Here is a 20,256-nt window from a genome sequence, read left to right as displayed (position 1 = left end):
GAATATAGGCACTATGCTTTTTGATATCAGACTTAAAAGGATGTTTTCAAATACTCTGTCTACTCTGACAAGGGAAACAAAAGAAAAAAATAAACAAGTGGGACTTCTTCATACTAAAGAGCTTCTGGAAGGCAAAGGAAACCAAGATCAAAATGAAAAAACAACCCACCAAGTGGGAGAAAATATTTGCAAATTTTATATATAGAGCTCATATATATAAAGAGCTCACACAAATGAACTACAAGAAAACAAACAACTCAATCAAAAAGTGGGCAGAAGATACGAGCAACATTTTTCCAAAGAAGACATACAAATGGCCAATAGGCACATGAAAAGATGCTCAACATCACTAATCATCAGGGAAATGCAAATCAAAGCTATATTAGATACCATCTTATACCCATTAGAATGGCTATAATCACCAAGACAGAAAACAACAACTGTTGGACAGGTGGTCGAGAAAAGGAAACCCTTACCCACTGCTGGTGGGAATACAAACTGGTGCAGGCACTGTGGAAAACAGTATAGAGATTTCTCAAAAAATTAAAAATAGAACTACCATATATGATCCAGCTATCCCACTACTTGGTATTTACCCAAAGAACTGGAAATCAACTATTCGAAGAGACTTATTCACCTATTTGTTCACTGCAGTACTATTCACAATAGCCAAGATGTACAAGCAACCCAAGTGCCCACTCATGGATGATTGGATAAAGAAGATGTGGTATATGTATACAATGGAATACTACTCAGCCATAAAAAAGACAAAATCGTCTCGTTTGAAACCACATGGATGAACTTTGAGGGAATTATGTTAAGTGAAATAAGCCAGACAAAGACAAACACCATATGATTTCACTTTTATGTGGAATATAAACAAACTTGTGGACAAAGACAATAAGTTAGTGGTTACTGGGGGAAGGGGAGAGGAGGGTGGGCACAAGGGGTGAAGGGGCATACTTATATGCTGTATGACAAGCGATAATGTACAACTGAAATATCACTGTGCTATAAGCTATTATGACCACAATAAAAAAAATCATGCTAATCTATTCTGAATCAATTTCTACTCTCTATAAGTACGAATTTGAGGGAGTAATACATTACATACATATATTGGTCATTCTCTATTCTAACACTTATTTAATCTGGTAAAATAGAGTCAATTTAAATAGAGACCCATCATTTTATTAACATGATCTAGAAGTACTAACGTGGTACCCGAATGGTTACCACTCTTTAAAAAAATCTATTCTTCCTTGGTCGTTTAAGTACTGTAGTGAGTGATGAAGTTATCTGCTTTTTGCTTTAGTTTGAAACATAAATGCTAATTTGAAGTTTTGCAACTTCGTCTAATACTTATTTTTAGCACAATGCAGACAGAGAGTATTTGAAGTTGTCTGTATATCCATAGGCAGAGTTATCTAGTTCTAAATAATATATAATTTAATGTACTTTTTCAAGTTTATATGAAATGCATTTCAAATTGCCACTTTTATATATCAGGTGTCTAATATCACCAAGTAACTAAGATCTATTAAATTCAGATTCTCGCAATGAAATAGTTGTTTTGAAATGCTGTCTTTCAGGAAGCGGTTTCAGTTTATTCACTAAAGAAATAAATACTTTATTCAACTTTTGAGTGAATCATATATATCTGCCATCATGCTGGTTGCTAGGAATACAAATTGGTTGACCATGCCTTAAAGCAGCTAGTGTCTAGTAGGGGAAATAGATAAAACAAGTGGGCTTGCTGTCAAAGACAAAACACAGACTATTACCTTGCGTAAGAGAGAAATACCAGTGTGCCCATCATAAAGAACAAGTAGTGGCTAGGCAAAGAGAAGTGTACACCTGGGAAAAAGGGCGGCAGAAGCAAAGCATTGAGAAGAGAGAGAGAAAATCTTTTCAGGGCAACTGCACATATTCTGTTTAACTGGATCATAAGGCACAGAAAGTGTTGGAGGGGGACAAACTGGAAGAAAGGAAGATAAACTGAAGAAGGGAAGATAAGGTAGAATATGCCACATTAATCTTGAAGAGAATTGACCAAAAGCTGCTAGTAAAGTGGTTTCAGAAGGAATTCAGAAATGAAGATGGATGGGGAGATGTTAAGAACAGGTCTTGGAAACATGTCAGATGCAGCTTATGAGGGAGTCTATGGAGTCCGGGCTCAGATAGAAGCCACGTAGTGGCACTTTTCACTGAGATTGGAAGTGGGGTAGTGGTGTTATTGTGTTCAACATAAATTACAATTTTTTTTAAAGATTGGCCCTGAGCTAACATCTGTTGCCAAACCTTCTTTTTTCCTTCTTCTCCCAGAAGCCCCCAGGACATAGTCGTATATTCTAGTTGTAGGTCTTTCTAGTCCTGCTATGTGGGGTGCTGCCTCAGCATGGCTTGAAGAGTGGTGCTAGGTCCCCTGCCAGGATCCAAGCTAGTGAAATTCTGGGCCACTGAAGTGGAGTGTGCCAACTTGGCCACAGGGATGGCCCCAAAATTACAAGTTTTTAAAAGAGATTTTTCCATAACATTTTATATATTCCAGATTAAATGAATAATTATTTATTTCACTGAAAGAGGAAAACAGGTAACTGATTTAATTTGTTAATTAATCTGTTAAGACAGAAATCGAATTCTTGCTTGTGAGGAATCATATATTTTTAACAGAGTAAGTTAGTATTAAATTGCTGTGAAGGATTTTTTTGAAATATTGTTAACAAAACTCTTAAGTAAGACTTGAGATGGTTTAAGATGCCTTATTGTATGTGATGGAGAATATATGAGGGATTGAAGCAGTCATTGTGATTGTCAAGTCCACTTTATTCATTTCTCATCACATCTGAGTCCAAGCAGTAGATTGAATTGCTGAGCTATAAATCTGCTTTGGGCACTAGGCTGACTAAAATAACTGGCCCGTACACTGGAACTCTTACTTCAGTTTTCTTAATGGCCTAATTGCATTGATCAATTGGTAATTCAATCTATTGCTCATTCGTTTAAATACAGTTAGATGACTTGGGCCTTGAAGTGACCTGAAATGTGTAATTTGAGGCATTGGCTTTTAATGGTATAAACTAGACTAAGACATATATCAAATGATTTTTCTCTACAATATTTACTTCTATTGAAATAAATTTTAACAGAAATCATTCTAAAATTTACATTATTTATAGGAAAAATTACGTTTTTTAGTTTTAAAGCAAAGTTTCAGAATTTTGTTCATTACTGAGAATTATTACTACGTCGATGGGTGCATTAAACTTTTTAGTTTGACTAAATATTTCTTATAGTTCAAAATTAATTACCTTTTGACACCATTTAATTTTTATAATTTCTACAGAATTATCTGTGGGGATAACAAAGAAGACACATGCTTTATTTTTAAATTTACTGTCGAGCTGGACAGTTAATTCATGTAGCCATGTGATAACACAAGGCAGGGAATGGTAAATTCAGGTAAACACATCTAGCTCGAAATCAACACAGAGAAGTAAAACTTCGGAAGTCTCCATATAGGTGATTGCTTTTCTAGATCATCAGGAGAGAATCATTCATAGAATGATAGCAGCAGATGATAAATCTGGACGAAGAAGTTGAACCTACCTTATGGAGAGCCTTGAATCCCATATGTAGAAATTTAGACTTTATTCTATTCACTTTATTGATAGTTGGGAATCCTTGAAGACTTTTGAGCAATGGATACCATGACATAAATATGCACACAGAAAAACAGAAACAAGGAAGTGAAGAGCAAATCAGATTAATGTATTACCTGATTCTTTTGTATCTACTTAATGGTTTTCACTACATGGAAGGATTTTCCCATGGTTTGTTTTCTTTGTTTGGGCTAGTTTTGAAAAAATTCATTTCTTATGACACAATATAAACAGCACATTTTTAGCCTTTCCTAGATCTAAGTTGGATAAAATGGTTTTTTGATCTTCTCTCTTATATGTGCTTAGAAAAGAATGAAGGATAACATCATACTATATTTAAACATTGTGAAGTCCACATTTCCTGTATATTATGTCAGATTTAATCCAAATTGCATGAGAAGGTCAGCATGAAGACTATCACAATCCATTTCTGTGGACTCAGTTTATATTGAGTTAATATTGATTAATTAATATTTAAAATTTCCAATTTGAACTTAGTATAAATTGTTAAAAATGTAAAATCTGACACCAGACTAAGGACAGATCTTGGTTTCACCACTGACTAGGTGTGCAGTTTAAGGCAAACTACTTAATCTAAGTCTTTATTTATCTCACAAAATGCAAGGGTATAGCATATATTTCACAAGGTGGTTATGAGGCTTTAAAGTTCAATGCCTGGAATCGCTAAGTCCTCAGTAGCTGTTATAATTAACTTAGACATTTTAGAGATTCCAGTCTTAAAGAATTTGATTCTCATGTCAAGATTATTTCTCCGATAATAGGTTACCCAATTTTGGTTCTGCATGGCTAAGTATTCATTTATCTACTGGTATTTAATTACTCATGTTTTATAATATTTATCCATAGTACTATCTAATTGCTTCATTTCCTTTTCACATCTAGTAGAAGCCAGGGTCTCCTGCAACTATTTCCTCTGTAGTAACTCATTGTTACATGATTTTCACCTTACCTTTCCATCAACATCATTTCTTTTGATATATTACAAGATTTTGCAAGAGGCATGGCTTAGAAATAGGAATTAGAAGATAAATAAGACTTCTAGTATTTGATTTTTATTACCTATACCAATTCATCTAATCCTCTAAAATCCTCTGCTTCCTTATGTGTTAAGATAAGAGGGTGGACTAGATCAGATTTTCCAAATCTTCTCACTACCAAGGATCTCACTTATTGTTTCATTCCACATTCATCCCCAACTCAGCCTTTATTGTGTTTTTAAGTGTTTAAGAGTTCAAGAGTTTTAGAGTTCAGTGTTGAAGAATTCAAGTTTGCTAGACAAACTCTAATTATTAAAAACCATAAGGCCATGCTGAAACCCAACAATTAAAGGTCAAAAACCAATCTCATAAAATATGAGATTATCCTACTTTTAGATTAATAAAAGAAAACACAATAGTTTTTTTGGGGGGGGGGTGGGAGTGAGGAAGATTGGCTCTGAGATATCATCTGTTGCCAATCTTCCTCTTTCTGTCTGCGGAAGATTGTCACTGAGCCAAGATCCATGCCAATCTTCCTCTATTTTTTGCATGTGGGATGCTGCCACACCATGGCCGAAAGAGCAATGTGTAGGTCAGCGCCTGGGATCTGAACCCACAGACCCTGGGCCACCAAAGCAGAGCACGTGAACCCAACCACTATGCAACCGGGCCAGCCCCAGAAAAGACAATAGTTTTAAGTTGGTTTATATTGCCACACACACACACACAAACACCCCAAAAGAAAATAGGATATCTTTTATTGTACACAACTGGCCATGCAGGAAACAGATCAAGTTCCATATCATTATGTGCCCCTGCTCCCCCAGATGAAAATTTTAACATGCCCCCTTGGGAACAAGCACTGGGGAGAGCACAGAAACCAATAGACAATCACGTTACGTGGAAATTAGTTTTTGTAGGTCAGGTCTTTTAACTATGTGAGATAACCTGTGTTTCACATGGAATTGATGAAATTCCATTCAGATGCAACAAAGTCTAATATGCTATTAAGCATAAGCTAACTTACTATGGATAAATAGACACTATCTATTTGTTTTTTGAATTTGTTAAAAAATAAGTTTTCAGGGGCCAGCCCTGTGGTCGAGTGGTTAATTTTGTGTGCTCTGCTTTGGCGGCCCAGGGTTTCACCAGTTCAGATCCTGGGCATGGACATGGCACCACTCATCAAGCCATGCTGAGGTGGCGTCCCACATGCCACAACTAGAAGGACCCACAACTAAAAATACATAACTATGTACCAGGGAGCTTTGGGGAGAAAAAAGAAAAATAAAATCTTAAAAGAATAATAAATAAATAAGTTTTCATTCCCAGTGCTGTTTTGGGGGACATCAACCAGTTGAAAGTTTCAGCCAGTTTCAACAAGTTGAAAGTACTTGGAATCCTGGAGGAACTATTACATTTTTCTTGCCATGTCTATTGTTCTAACGTCACTAGTGATCTCGCCCTCATCAAATCCACTAGTTTTTCTATTTTCATCTTGGAGCTTGAGTGATGTTAGGTATCGATTATACTATCTCCTCTTAACAACCATTTCCTGAAATGCTGCTATTTCACATAAGATCAAAAGCAAAAACAATGTACTTGGGATTGTCCCCACAAGGAAGAATGAAGATTTCTTGAAGAGAAGAAAGCCTGTCTTTTCCCAAAAGTCTATTGGTGCCGACACATGGTCAGATTTTCATTTACTAGGAATATAATGCTCAGCAGCTCTGCGTGGGTGAGTGAAGGTGAGGCAGGCTGGCCTGACTCACACAAACAAGACACTTGCCCTGAGGGTGTGTGAAAGCCTAACCTATAACCTGGGTGTGCAAAAGTCACAAAAACTAATGAAAGAACTGGTGGAGCTTCCTTTCCTGGTCCAGTTTGACAGCAATTTATCCCTGCAGCATAAAATAGATATATTTTTTCATGAGTTATGGACACAACTTTATTGATTCAACATTGGCCAAATAGGAAGTAATCCAAATACTTTTGTTTCTTTATCAAAAAAGAGAGTTAGAATAAAAAATTTGTTACATTTCTGGAAAGTTTTAAATGCTGTTTTATGCCTTTATATAAATTATGAAGATTTCTGGTCTCCCTAAACTAACTTTGACACATCATAATGGCAACATTTGTTTTCTTGGATTCTACTGTCAGCTGTAAAATTAAAAAAAAAAGTCATTCTATAAATGAAAAATCACTTCCTTCAGATCTGCCACAAAATGAAACTGATAGACTCAAAATTTGCCTGTGAGACAGAAGGGATACAGCCATATGCCAATGATAAGAATAGACGCTCCCCTTTCTTCCTCCAAACTCTAACTACAAATAGCAATATGTGTGTGTACATGGAGAGAGAAAGAGGAAATATGAACAGATGTAGGAATATTTACAGAGAGGGAATGTCATTTTTAGTACTGAAGTGGTGTAAATGAGGAAGGAAAGTAATAGAATCATAGAATGATGAAAAATAGCTCCTGAGAAAAGGCTCCCTTCTCGCTCTCTGTTCAAAGCTCCTTGGCTTATGGCCAGATGGAGTTTTTTCATATTTTATTAAATAAATTTTGATTTCTGTGATCAGTCTGGATTAGGCTGATTTTTAATAAAAGACATTCTAAACATAGAGTTAGAAGGAATTTCATGGAATATTTCACTCAGAGCACATATTATAGTTACCTACTTGTGTTTGAAGACACATGGTACCTCCTGAACTAGATGGGGAGTGACTAAGGAGCCAGCAAGTGAACAGTAGGTTAGCTTGAAATTGAGGATGAAGACAGAGGAAACTAGCTCTGTGAAGTGAGATTAATTTGTAACTCTTTGCCTGGGAAGAAATAAAAGAGAATATCCCATGGTAGCCTGCATTGCACTTTCATTTCCAATTGGAAAGGCATTTGATATTCTGTTGAGGCAGGAAATTAATAAAGAAAACCTGAGTAGACAATGAGAAAAAAAGGTTTTGCATTCAGAAAGCATAAAAATTAAAAGCGAGTACTGGCTATTTTGGAGAAGACAGTTATTAACTTGTGAAAACTAGCATTTCTTTTCCTGCTGACACAGATGCCAACAGTCCATAATTAAATTTCTCTATGCATCAGTTATTGTTTAGAGTCAGCTATGGAAGTTTAGTGTTGACGTTCCTAAATCATAGATTAGAAAAATGGCCCCATGAAAAGAAAGTCATGGTTGTCAGAGGGTGAGCATGCATTTCAGTTTGCTGGGGACGGTCCTGGTCACACCTAGTGTCCTAGAATAATTATGAAGAGAGTTACCTTTTACTCTAAAACATATCTCAAGTTGGATAATTTATACAGTCAACCAGGTCATCTATCATGAAGGAAGACAAAATGCTGTGGCCCAGAGACATTTGGGAAAACCCATGAATGCAGAGTCAAAGCTAGTTTCCAGCTGACCTCACAGACTCAATTAATTTGGCCAGTGTAATGTCTAATCCAAGCTCTTTTTTTTTTATGACTTTAAACAGAAAATATTCTTTCCACTTTCACTAGTATACCTTGCCCATGCCTGTTTAGGGCATGGGCCCCAAAGATGCTTGAGTTCTTGCTTCTGAATCTGTGAAATGTAGGTAAATGTGTCAGATTATATGATCCAAGATGCTTCTTAACTTTTAATAATCTATTGCTGAAAGACAATGATTGGAAATATTTGAGTTTTGCACTGCCTTCCTAAATGCAAAATAATAAGAATGAGGAAGAACAGACAAAGGAGAAAGAAGTATATTTAATTTATCAATGTCTATTTAAAAGGTGCAAAACTATTCCCATGTTGAAAGGAAATGAGCTGCTTGAATGTCTCAGAAGAATTGCTAACTTGTTGAGACTATGTCTGCATCAGTTCTTAAAGCATGGTCCGTGGAACCCCTGGTATTTCTTGAAATGATTTCAGGGGATCTGTGAGGTCAAACCTATTTTAATGATAATGCTGATACGAAGGTTTTTTTTGTATTTTTTCACTGTGTTGACTTAAGAATATCTTTGATGGAGCAGTAAAAATTATTAGTTATTAAATATCCATCTTTAAATACATATCTTGTTAATATTCTGCATGTCAAAATGGGAAATATACACGAAAGATATGAAAATATAATAATTTTTGAGGTGTAAAACTTCTGTGATCATTCAAGTTTCAAACTGAATTAGCTAACTTTTTTTTTAATGGAACACCATTTCTACTTGAAGGGACAATCAACAGAAAAACTATAGTTATTCAGACTTAGCTACTAGTTAGACGTTTTCTCAAAAATCAGTGAAGTGAACCAGTCAGTTCAAGGAAAAGAGTATTTGCTGCCAAAGATGAAATTCAAGCTTTTAAGTTAAAATTAGAAATTTGGAAAACTTGTATGTGCCACTGGGAGCTTGACAGCTTTGCAATATTGAAAGACTTTTCTGATAGGATTGGTGGTGATGGTAACAAATGAGATTTTCCGATACTATATAACGAAATGTGTCAACATTTGGAAGACCTGTCTAATTCAGTGCAATATTCCAAACGACCATTGATTGACATGACAAAATCATGCATCACTAAAAGATGTATTCAAAATGCAAGATAGATCAGTGGATTTTTATATAACAGCACAAAATGTTTATTGATATGGTGTCAGATTCCACATAATAACTAACTTTCAAGAAAATACTTGGGGCCGGCCCCACAGTTGAGTGGTTAAGTTCACGTGCTCCCCTTCAGCGGCCCAAGGTTTTGCTGGTTCGGATCCTGGGAGTGGACATGGCACCATTCGTCAGGCCACGCTGAGGCAGTGTCCCACATGCCACAACTAGAAGGACCTACAACTAAAAATACACAACTATGTACCAGGGTGGGGCTTTGGGGAGAAAAACGAAAAATAAAATCTTAAAAAATATATATATGTACACAACTATGTACTGGGGGAACTTGGGGAGAAAAAGCAGAAACAAAAAAAAAGATTGGCAACAGTTTTTAGCTCAGGTGCCAACCTTCAAACAAAAAACAAACTACTTATCGAGTTTTGGTGTAGAGTTAAAGGATAAAATCTAAAATTATCTGAAAATCTTAAAATACGTCTCTTTTCCAACATCGTATTTTTTGAGGTCAGATTATTTTCATGTAACTCAACCAAATCGACATATCAGAACAAAGTGAATGCAGAAAGTAACACAGCAATTTAGTTGTTTTCTATTAAACCAGTCATTAAAAAATTTACAAAAATATGGGCTGGTCTGGTGGCACAGTGGTTAAGTTCCCACGTTCTACTTCGGTGGCCAGGGGTGTGCCGGTTTGGATCCCGGGTGTGGACCTATGCACTGCTTATCAAGCTATGCTGTGGCAGGCGTCCCACACAGAAAACAGAGGAAGATGGGCATGGATGTTAGCTCAGGGCCAATCTTCCTAAGCAAAAAAAGGAGGACTGGTGGCAGATGTTAGCTCTGGGCTAATTTTCTTCAAAAAAAATTTACAAAAATATAAAGTACTACCACTCTTCCCACTAATATTTTTGTTTAGAAAATACAGTATTTTAAAAATATATAATTTTTGGTGAGGTGTGAATAAACATTTAATAACTAAATATTTTAAAAATCTCTCAGTTTTGATTTTTAATGTGGTCAATATTTATAGCTATAACCTACATAAACAAAAGCTCTTTGGGGTCCTCAATAATTTTTAAGAGTACAAGTGGTTCCAGAGAGCAAACAGTTACATCAGTATTCATTTTCCTAATGATTATAGATCATTTTTCTCCAACTCAGATAACAGAGTAAGCTGAAGTAGGCCAAATTTTCCATTAGAAAAGCTAAAAAGAAAGAAAGAAGGAAAGAGAAGCATAAGCAAAGTCAGCATGTTGCCATAAGGTATTTCTACAATTTAACATAATCTGCATATGTCAGAGGTCAGGATCATTGTGCTGACTGTTTTCCCTTCATTTATGTCCTACCCTCTTGCTCTCTGAGGAGGATTAACTGTGCCATCACCAGGATGACAATGCGATCAGGTCAGAGAATCAGGCTAACATTTCCCCCCAATAGGAATAAGCTAACCTGAGGTTCAGGCTGAGCAAATCATGCCTCTTGTAATAGATTTAGAAAAGAAAAATAGTCCCATAATTTTGTACATTCACTTCCAAAGCATTATATTAAAGAGATCTGCTTTGTCATTTTTAATATAAAAATTTGACGTTAGGGGAAAAAATTCACTTTTTGCTTGTTTGATTTTTAAAGCTATTGCCAAATTTGCTTTCTGGAGTCCACCCTTGCATTTTCCTCCCATTTTTATTTTAAAATGTATTACACATACATAAAAGTATATGAAACATATCTACAATTTAAATAATAAAAATAAAATGACCATTTACGTACCTATCACCCAATTTATGAAATAGAACATTACAAACTAGTATTTTGATGCCACTTTCTGTATTTAAATCAGGTTCATTAATTCACTGGAAAAATTTGTCGTGTTCTATTAGTTGAATAATTCCATTGGGTCTGAATAGTCAGTGCCCATATAGTGAAACAAAAAAGATTTTTATGAATAATTACTAATTCCATGTTAGTTCCATTATAATCAATTTATTCAACAAAAGTCATGACCCAGAATTTCACTTCCTCCAGGCCTCTTTCATTTATGCTGTTATGGAGCCTTCATCTGCTCTTAAATATTTTCCTTGTGTTTTCATCATTAACTTTGAGAATTTCTTTGTTCCTTGTATAATTTGCATCCATTCTGCAACACTAGACTTTAAAATAACTCTTTACTCTAAAAATAAAATATGTTCTTATAAAAACCTTTAGAATATATAGAAAAATCCAAAGATGAAAATAAAAACCACCCATAAATTTATCACACAAAGATAACCTTGGCAATTGCATCTTCATCCATCTGATTCTGAAACATAGATATACTTTCTTGACACTCCTCTAAAAAAGATTCACATATTTTTTTCCTGAGGAAGATTCACCCTGGGCTAACATCTGTTGCCAATCTTCCTCTTCTTCTGTGTGAGCCATCGCCACAGAGTGTCCACTGACAGATGAGTGGTTTAGGTCAGTGCCCAGGGGCCAAACCTGGACCACGGAAGTGGAACACGCCAAACTTAACCACTAGGCAACTGGGGTTGGCTCACCCAAATTCAGATTTTAAAAGAGAAAAATAAGGCAGATATCAATTAAATAATATTTCTGTAAACAGCCAAAATCACCCAAACAGTACAAAAACAAAAGCAAAAGTCAAACTGGAAAAAAAAAGTTTACTTGGTATTTTAAATTGCTGGAGTGGGCTTGTTTTGTTTTCATTTTCAACTGTATGTTTCAGTGATCTATCGCTACATAACAAATCACTCCAAAATTTATGACTTAAAGGACAAATTTATCCTCTATTGTAATTCTGTGGTTTAGCTCAGCATTTCCTCTCTTGATTTCATTTTGACTCACTCAGGCGCATATGCCCGAAGTGGGAGGTTCAAGATGGCCTCACTCACCTATCTGTTTGTTGTTGCTGGTTTTTGGCTGGGGGACTCAGTTATCTTCCTGTGTCTTCTCAACTTCCAGTGGACGAAATGAACAGCATAGTCTCAGAAAGAGCCATGGCAGAAACTGTAAGGCCTCTGAAGGCCTTGGCTCATACAGTATACTCATACAGCGTAACTTCCACCACAGTCTATTGGTCAAAGGCAGATACAAGGCCAGGCCAGATTCAAATCATAGGGACTAGACCTTCAATTCTTCATTGGAAGAGTTCAAACAATTTGTGATCATATTTAATCTATTACAAAGTTGTATAGCATAAGAACTATTTACTATTAAAGAAAATTTCTATTAGCTTTTTGGGGAACTTCCATAATAATAGAATTTATTAGATTAGATAATTACAGAGCGATATCTTGGGAGAAGTGAAATCAAATTTCTCTGCCAAAAGCTGATATTTTCATACATGTGATCAGAGTCACAAAGTCCAATGCCTATGAAGCCACAAAGATAATAAACATAACTGAAATAGGCCAGATTGAGATTGAAGTAATCTAGAATACATATGCTCTGTCTAAAGAAGCAATAGGAAATGGTGTTCTTGTGGCAATATGAGCCCAATGATGCCTGCACTACTGTTATTTTAAGATGAAGACTAATCACAGCAAGTTATTTTGTGTATCTCAATAAACCGATTCTAAAGTTTATATGGAAAGACAAGAGAACCAGAATACTGAGCACAATACCAAAGAAGAGCATCAGAGGATGAACATTCCCTGACATCAAGACTCGCTATAAAGCTAAAGTAGTCAAGATATTGTTATATTGGCAAAATAATGGGGAATAGAACAATGGAACAAAGTAGAGCTCTCAGAAATAGACCCACACAAATACAGTCAACCAATCTTTGACAAAGGAGCAAAACCAAGTCGATGGACAAAGGATAGTCTTTTCAACACATGGTGCTGAAACAACAGGACATTCATATGTAAAAAAGAATAAAAACAAAACTAGACACAGACCTTACAGCTTTCACAAAAATTCACTCAAAATGGAGCATTGACCTAAATATAAAATAAAGAACTATAGAAACTTCTAGAAGATAACATGGGAGAAAATCTAGGTGATTTTAGATTTGACAATGAATTTTTAGATACCACACTTATAAAAAAATCCATGATAGGAAAAATTGATAAATTGGACTTTGTGGAATTAATAACTTGTTCTCTGCAAAAGACAATGTTAAGAAAATGATAAAATAAGCCACAGATTGAGAAAATATTTGCAAAACACACATCTGATAAAGGACTTGTATGAAAAACATAAAATGAATACGTGAAGCTCAACAATAAACAAACAAAATTAAAAATAGGCAAAAGTTCTGAAGAGATACCTCACTGAAGAAAATATACAAATAGAAACTAAGTATATGAAATGTGCTCAACATCATATGTCATTTGGGAACTGCAAGTTAAGACAATTGTAAGATACCACTAGACATCTATTAAAATGGCTAAAATCCAAAAATGATCATACAAAATGCTTACAAAGATGAGAAACAACAGGAACTCTCCATCATTGCTGGTGGGAGTAAAAAATTGCAGAGCCACTTTAGAAGACAGTTTAGGAGTTTCTTACAAAAATAAACATAGTATTATCATACAATCTAGCAATCGTGATCCAAGAATCGTGACCCTAGAATCGTGATCCGTATTTACCCAATTGACCCATTTACCCAAATGTCCAGACAAAAATCTGCACATGGATGGTTATAGCAGATTTGTTTATAATCACCAAAAACTGGAAGCAATCAGTCAAGCACCTATTCTTCAACAGGTGGCTGGATAAACAAATTGTGGTACATCCATACAGTGGAATAATATCCAGTACTACAAATAAATGAGCTATCAAACCATAAAAAGATGTGGATGAACCCTAAATGCATATAATTAAGAGAAAGAAATCAATCTGAAAAGTCTACATATTATATAATTCCAACTACATGATATTCTGGAAAAGGCACAACTATAGAAATAGTAAAAAGACCAATGATTGCCTGGAGTTTGAGATAGGGGTAGAGGGGAGAGATGGAAAAGTGAAGCTCAGAGGATTTTTAGGGTGGTGAAACTATTTTATATGATACCATAATGTTGGATATTTGACATTATGCATTTATCAAACAAATAGAACTGTACAAAGCAAAGAATGAACCTTAATGTGCACTATGCACTTTAGTTAATAACTGTATCAATATCAGTTCATTAATTGTAACAAATATATCACACTAATGTAAGATATTAATAATAGGGGAAACTGAATGTCAGGGGATGGGGAGTTAGTATATGGGAACTCTCTGTACTATTTGCTCAAGTTTTTGGTAAATTAAAATAAAAATATTTAAAAGATTTTTAAAAGTAATAATTTTTTGTTGAATGATTTTGTTTTCTGATAAAAGGAAGTATAACAGTTTGAGTTAAAATGTTGGCTCTTCCATGGATAAATAAGTAGTATTGCATATAGGTCCCAGGCAAATTTTCTTTCAGCTAGAAGATCAAATTATGTAGATCTTACTTGATGTTTTCAATGGATAGTATTATAGTATAGTATACTAGAGTTTCTAGAATAGTATAGTGTTATACAGTGTATGTAGCGGAAACATTTCTGCTGAGGAACAGGTGGTGAAAATGAAGCATTCAGATGGATAGTCCTCCATTATAAAGAAGGCTATTTATAAATGCACATTTTTGGGAACCTTTCCATTTCAGGGAATTTATTTTTAAGCAATATCATCCTTCAAACCATTTTCATTTGATTTAAAAAATCACGTTCAAGAAAGGAAAGTTAAACACACCTCAAGTAATTTTTAAAAGTTTTAAGACAGTTTTTCTGCAATATTGGTTTAATAAGGATTAACAGGTTTGAAAATTCTTTCAATATTTTCATTGTGAAGAGTATTTATTTTTATTGCTGTAACCACTAGAAACAGATGTGAGAAGACTGAGAAAAAAGTGTGAATTTCTCTTCTTCCGCACAGAGTACTTTAGATGACAATTACTATCCCAAATATTAACTAGAGCATTGCTGTTCTTTTATTGGCCTGTGATAAATCTGAGTGGAGCTGGATCCGGCCAAGGAAGATTAACAACAGTGTTAAAATGTGTCCCAGATCTCCTCCCACCTCACTTCCTCTCTGATCACCCATGGCTACACCATGACCCAGTTAGATCTAACCTCTTTATAAGTCTCCATCCACCCCAATCCTAGTTTTTAAGATTTCATTACCTCTTTTCTTTGCTTCAAGAATTTGCTTTGAGTTTGCAAAATGACAGATTACAGGCTATTTCCATTTAATGCATTATGTTGAAAATAACCTAAATTAAACCTTCATAGAGAGATGTGGACTTTAATGGGAACCTGGAAATACAGCATCTTATCTTAAATAAAAGAACTTTGAGAGATAGAAATTTGTTCAACAGGTTGGATCAGAGATATCAGCATGCCTGGGAGGATTTCTCCCAGGCCCACCTAGCCATAAAACTGCTGTTGGTGTGCCCCAGGCTTTAGGAGTGGGATTTATATGGTAGGTGGAAGGGAATCTCTTAACACACACAGAGCTTTCTCTTGACAGTGTTGAACACTGTGCTTAGGATTTTGTGATTTTTTTTTGCTTATTCCATCTGATATAATCTCAGCAACTTTGGATCAAATTAGTCCTAAGGTTAATGGAATGAGTCTGTAGGTTGAAAGACACTGTTTCAGTTACTTGCTGGTAAAAATGAATAATCTTATATATCTAGAACTGGAAAATGCATTAGGTGAAGTAGAAGGATAAAAGAGCTCTTCATTTACCCGGAGTCTCAGTTCTAGGGGCAAACATACTCTTTGGAAAATTTTAAAAATTGAAAATATAAGGAAGGCTTAGAAACAGCCAAACTTATTACTATAAAAAACTTTGTGTAACTTTCATTTTGAAGATGGCAGATATTTTCTCAGTACCTTCTATAGTCTACTCCTCAGTACTTGTATTATTTTAACACAATTCTAACATGCTTATCTTATTTCCCAAGCCACAGAAGCAATAAACAAAGCAGAAGGAAGTGGAATAGATATTAGAGGCAGGCAAACTGAACATATCAAAAAGTTTCAGGTGATAACATTTAGAAAAGTTACTGATAATATTGTTTTATTCGCTAATGATAAGTTAACAAGGCCTATAGCCCACTTGGGTGACTTGTAGCCTCCAATGTTTTTCATAAAAAATGTGATCTTATGTTTTCTTTGTACAGATCCAGGACTGCACAGGCAGCTGTATTTTCTGCAAAGACCATCCAATGTAATAGCCATTGAAGGGAAAGATGCTGTCCTGGAGTGCTGTGTTTCTGGCTATCCTCCCCCAAGTTTTACCTGGTTACGAGGAGAGGAAGTCATCCAACTCAGGTAATATAAATTTAGGACGTTTGTGAAGTATACACTACTGTTTATTATTCTCTAATTTGATATTCACATCTAAAAATACCAGAGTTTTTGATAATAATTGAATGTTTTTCCACATTCCTTGGCATTATACAGTATATGAAAGACAATTACCCACTGGGATAAAGGGGTGAGGAACAGAGTGAAAATCTGTGAGATCAGCTCTGAAAGGAAAGTTAGAAGGCCGGGGTTGCCGCTGAGATGGCTCTGCCCAAAGAGTCTTCAGCAAAGATACTTTGGAGGATCTCATTCTATGGAAGTAGTATAGAGAGTGGAATATTTCTTAAGAAACTAAAATTTCCTGATTTCAAAGATATAGCACGCCATTATAGGGTCTGTGCAATTTTTTTTTAAAGCCAATTATATCTCTCATTGTCCCAGCAATAAAATATTTAAGATAAGACAGGAGGAGAGCTTGACTGGCTCTGAATTACTGAAGATTAATATTAAGATATAGTTAGAAAGTAAATAGAAAGTAAACCCTTATTTATTGATTGATTGATCTATTTATTTATTTTATAGCAGTAACATTGGTTTATAGCACTGTATAAGTCTCAGGTGTACATCATTATATTTCAATTCCTGCGTAGGTTGCATCACGTTCATCAACCAAAGACAAATTACAATCCGTCAGCACACACATGTGCTTAATCACCCCTTTCACCCTCCTCCCTCCCCCCTTCCCCTCTGGTAACCACCAGTCCAATCCGTCTCTATGTGATTGTTTTTTGTTGTTTTATCTTCTACTTATGAATGAGATCATACAGTATTTGACATTCTCCCTCTGACTTATTTCACTTAGCATAATACCCTCAAGGTCCATCCATGTTGTCATAAGAGGCCAGATTTCATCTTTTCTTATGGCTTAGTAGTATTCCATTGTGTATATATACCACACCTTCCTTATCCATTCATCCTTCGATGGGCACCTAGGTTTCTTCCAAGTCTTGGCTATTGTGAATAATGCTGCAGTGAACATAGAGGTGCATATACCTTTATGCATTTGTGTTTTCATGTTCTTTGGATAAATACTCAGCATTGGAATAGATGGATCATATGGTAATTCTATTAATTTTTTGAGGAAACTCCATACTGTTTTCCATAGTGGCTGCACCAGTTTGCACTCCCACCATCAGTGTATGAGAGTTCCCTTCTCTCCACACCCTCTCCAACACTTATTGTTCCCTGTCTTGCTAATTATAGCCATTCTGACGGGAGTGAGGTGATATCTCATTGCAGTTTTGATTTGCATTTCCCTGATAGTTAATGATGTTGAACATTCTTTCATGTGCCTGTTGGCCATCTGTATATCTTCTTTGGAAAAATGTCTGTTCAGATGTTTTTCCCATTTTTTAATTGGGTTGTTAATGTTTGTTGTTGTTGAGATGTATGAGTTCCTTATGTATTTTGGATATTAACTCCTCATCAGATATATGGTTTGCAAATATCTTCTCTCAGTTATTAGACTGTATTTTCATTTTGTTGATGGTTTCCTTTGCTGTACAGAAGCTTTTTAGTTTGATGTAGTCCCATTTGTTTAGTTTTCTATTGTTTCTTTTGCCCAGTCAGACATGGTACTTGAAAATATGCTGCTAAGACCAATGTCAAAGAGCATACTGCCTGTTTTCTTCTAGAAGTTTCATGGTTTTAGGTCTTATATTCATATATTAAATCCCTTTTGAGTTAATTTTTGTGTATGGTGTAAGGTAATGGTCTACTTTCATTCTTTTGCTATGATAGCTAATGGCTATCCAGTTTTCCCAACATTATTTTTTTTTAATTTTTATTTATTTATTTTTTAAAGATTTTATTTTTCCTTTTTCTCCCCAAAGCCCCCTGGTACATAGTTGTATATATTTTTTTAGTTGTGGGTCCTTCTAGTTGCGGCATGTGGGATGTTGCCTCAGTGTGGCCTGATGAGCAGTGCCATGTCTGCTCCCAGGATCTGAACCAGCGAAACCCTGGGCTGCCGCAGCGGAGCGTGCAAGCTTAACCACTTGGCCATGGGGCCGGGTCCCCCAACACCGTCGATTGAAGAGACTTTCCTTTCTCCATTGTATGTTCTTGGCTCCTTTGTTGAAAATCAGCTGTCCATAGATGTGTGGGTTTATTTCTGGGCTCTCAGTTCTGTTCTATTGATTTGTGTGTCTGTTTTTGTGCCAGTACCATACTATTTTGGTTACTATAGCTTTGCAGTATATTTTGAAATCAGGGAGTGTGGTACCTCCAGCTTTCTTCTTTTTTCTCAGGATTTCTTTGGCTATTTGGGGTCTTTTGGTGTCCCATATAAATTTTAGAATTCTTTGTTCTATTTCTGTGAAAAATGTCATTGGAACTTTAATAGGGATTGCATTCAGTCTGCAGATTGCTTTAGGAAGTGTGGGCATTTTAGCTATGTTAATTCTTCCGATGCAAGACCATGGAATATCTTTCCATTTCTTTGTGTCTTCTTAAATTTCTTTCAACAATGTTTTATAGTTTTCAGCATACAGATCAGAAGGTAAACTCTTAATAGAATGAAACGCTTAGTCTTTTTCATTAAATGGATTTCACTTAAGAAATTAATTTCATCGATTTTGAGGTCTGCTGTGCTTTTTAACATTTATTTTCTATGATGAGATAGGTTCATAGACAATAAATAAATCTCTAAATTTTGTCTACCTTAAATATTTATTTATATAACAATAATACATGCTATGATACTACAATACTTCTGAGAATATTAAAGCATGCCAGAAATCTGGTTGCAGTTTCACCATGTCAAGATATGTTCTCTGAATATAGCCAGGCATTCTTGGTCCAGTATAAAATGTAGCTTTGTCCAAAGATTACTAAATTATGCGTCAGGATAGAGGACATTGATGTCCACTGTGGGGAATCATTTCTCTGGACCTTGCAGTCCTCAAATCCAAAATGAGAGAATTGGACCAGATTATCTCAAAGTTTCTTTTCAGTAGTAACGTTAGTTCCAAGTTTAATCTACTTCATTTCTTTTATCACTGCACACAACCTTCCAATGGGAGTGGTTTACTGTGAATGAATTTTTTGATCAATAAATGTGACGTTATCAAGCCCCTATGAAATAGAGTTTCTTTCCAATTTTATAAATAGAGCTTTTCTGGAGTTCATTTAAACCTCTGAGTACCTTTTCTGATATACATATATTTAATCTATTCTCTAATTTCATATGCTTTATGTCTTACAGGTCCAAAAAGTATTCTTTATTGGGTGGAAGCAACTTGCTTATCTCCAATGTGACAGATGATGACAGTGGAACTTACACCTGTGTGGTCACATATAAAAATGAGAATATTAGTGCCTCCGCAGAGCTCACAGTCTTGGGTAAGTTAATGGCTCAAGATGAGTTTACTCTGTACCCTTCAAAATATATTACTGTCACACTTTTAAATTCTTATCACTGAATTGCTTCCTATGTTTATTAGTGTGAAATTGTGAAGTCCCAATACTCCACACATATCCTTGCTCTACTTTGATTAATTGCATAGAGGTTAAATGCAGTGTTTGAGTACTTGCTCGCTGATTACAATCTAAATACATCAGTTTTTAATTATTCCACTGATACAACAAAACCTATCAAAAATTATTACTTAACAAATGTGTTAACAAATGAGAGGTTCCAAAATATCCAGGGAAAATAAA

At 35.3% G+C, this 20,256-nt stretch overlaps 1 protein-coding gene across 1 annotated transcript in view; it reads left to right on the top strand.

Annotated features, from left to right (window-relative positions):
- DCC (DCC netrin 1 receptor) overlaps positions 1-20,256 on the top strand; it is a 707,243-nt gene that overhangs the window by 116,577 nt on the left and 570,410 nt on the right. The window contains exons 4-5 of the mRNA XM_046672042.1: positions 16,410-16,560; positions 19,802-19,938. Coding sequence (XP_046527998.1) covers positions 16,410-16,560; positions 19,802-19,938 — 288 coding nt within the window. The remainder of the gene's footprint in view (positions 1-16,409; positions 16,561-19,801; positions 19,939-20,256) is intronic.

Source organism: Equus quagga, chromosome 9 (genome assembly GCF_021613505.1).
Source record: "Equus quagga isolate Etosha38 chromosome 9, UCLA_HA_Equagga_1.0, whole genome shotgun sequence".
NCBI lineage: Eukaryota > Metazoa > Chordata > Mammalia > Perissodactyla > Equidae > Equus > Equus quagga.
Note: the sequence above shows the minus strand (reverse complement) of the source record. Positions and strands in the feature narration are given on the sequence as shown.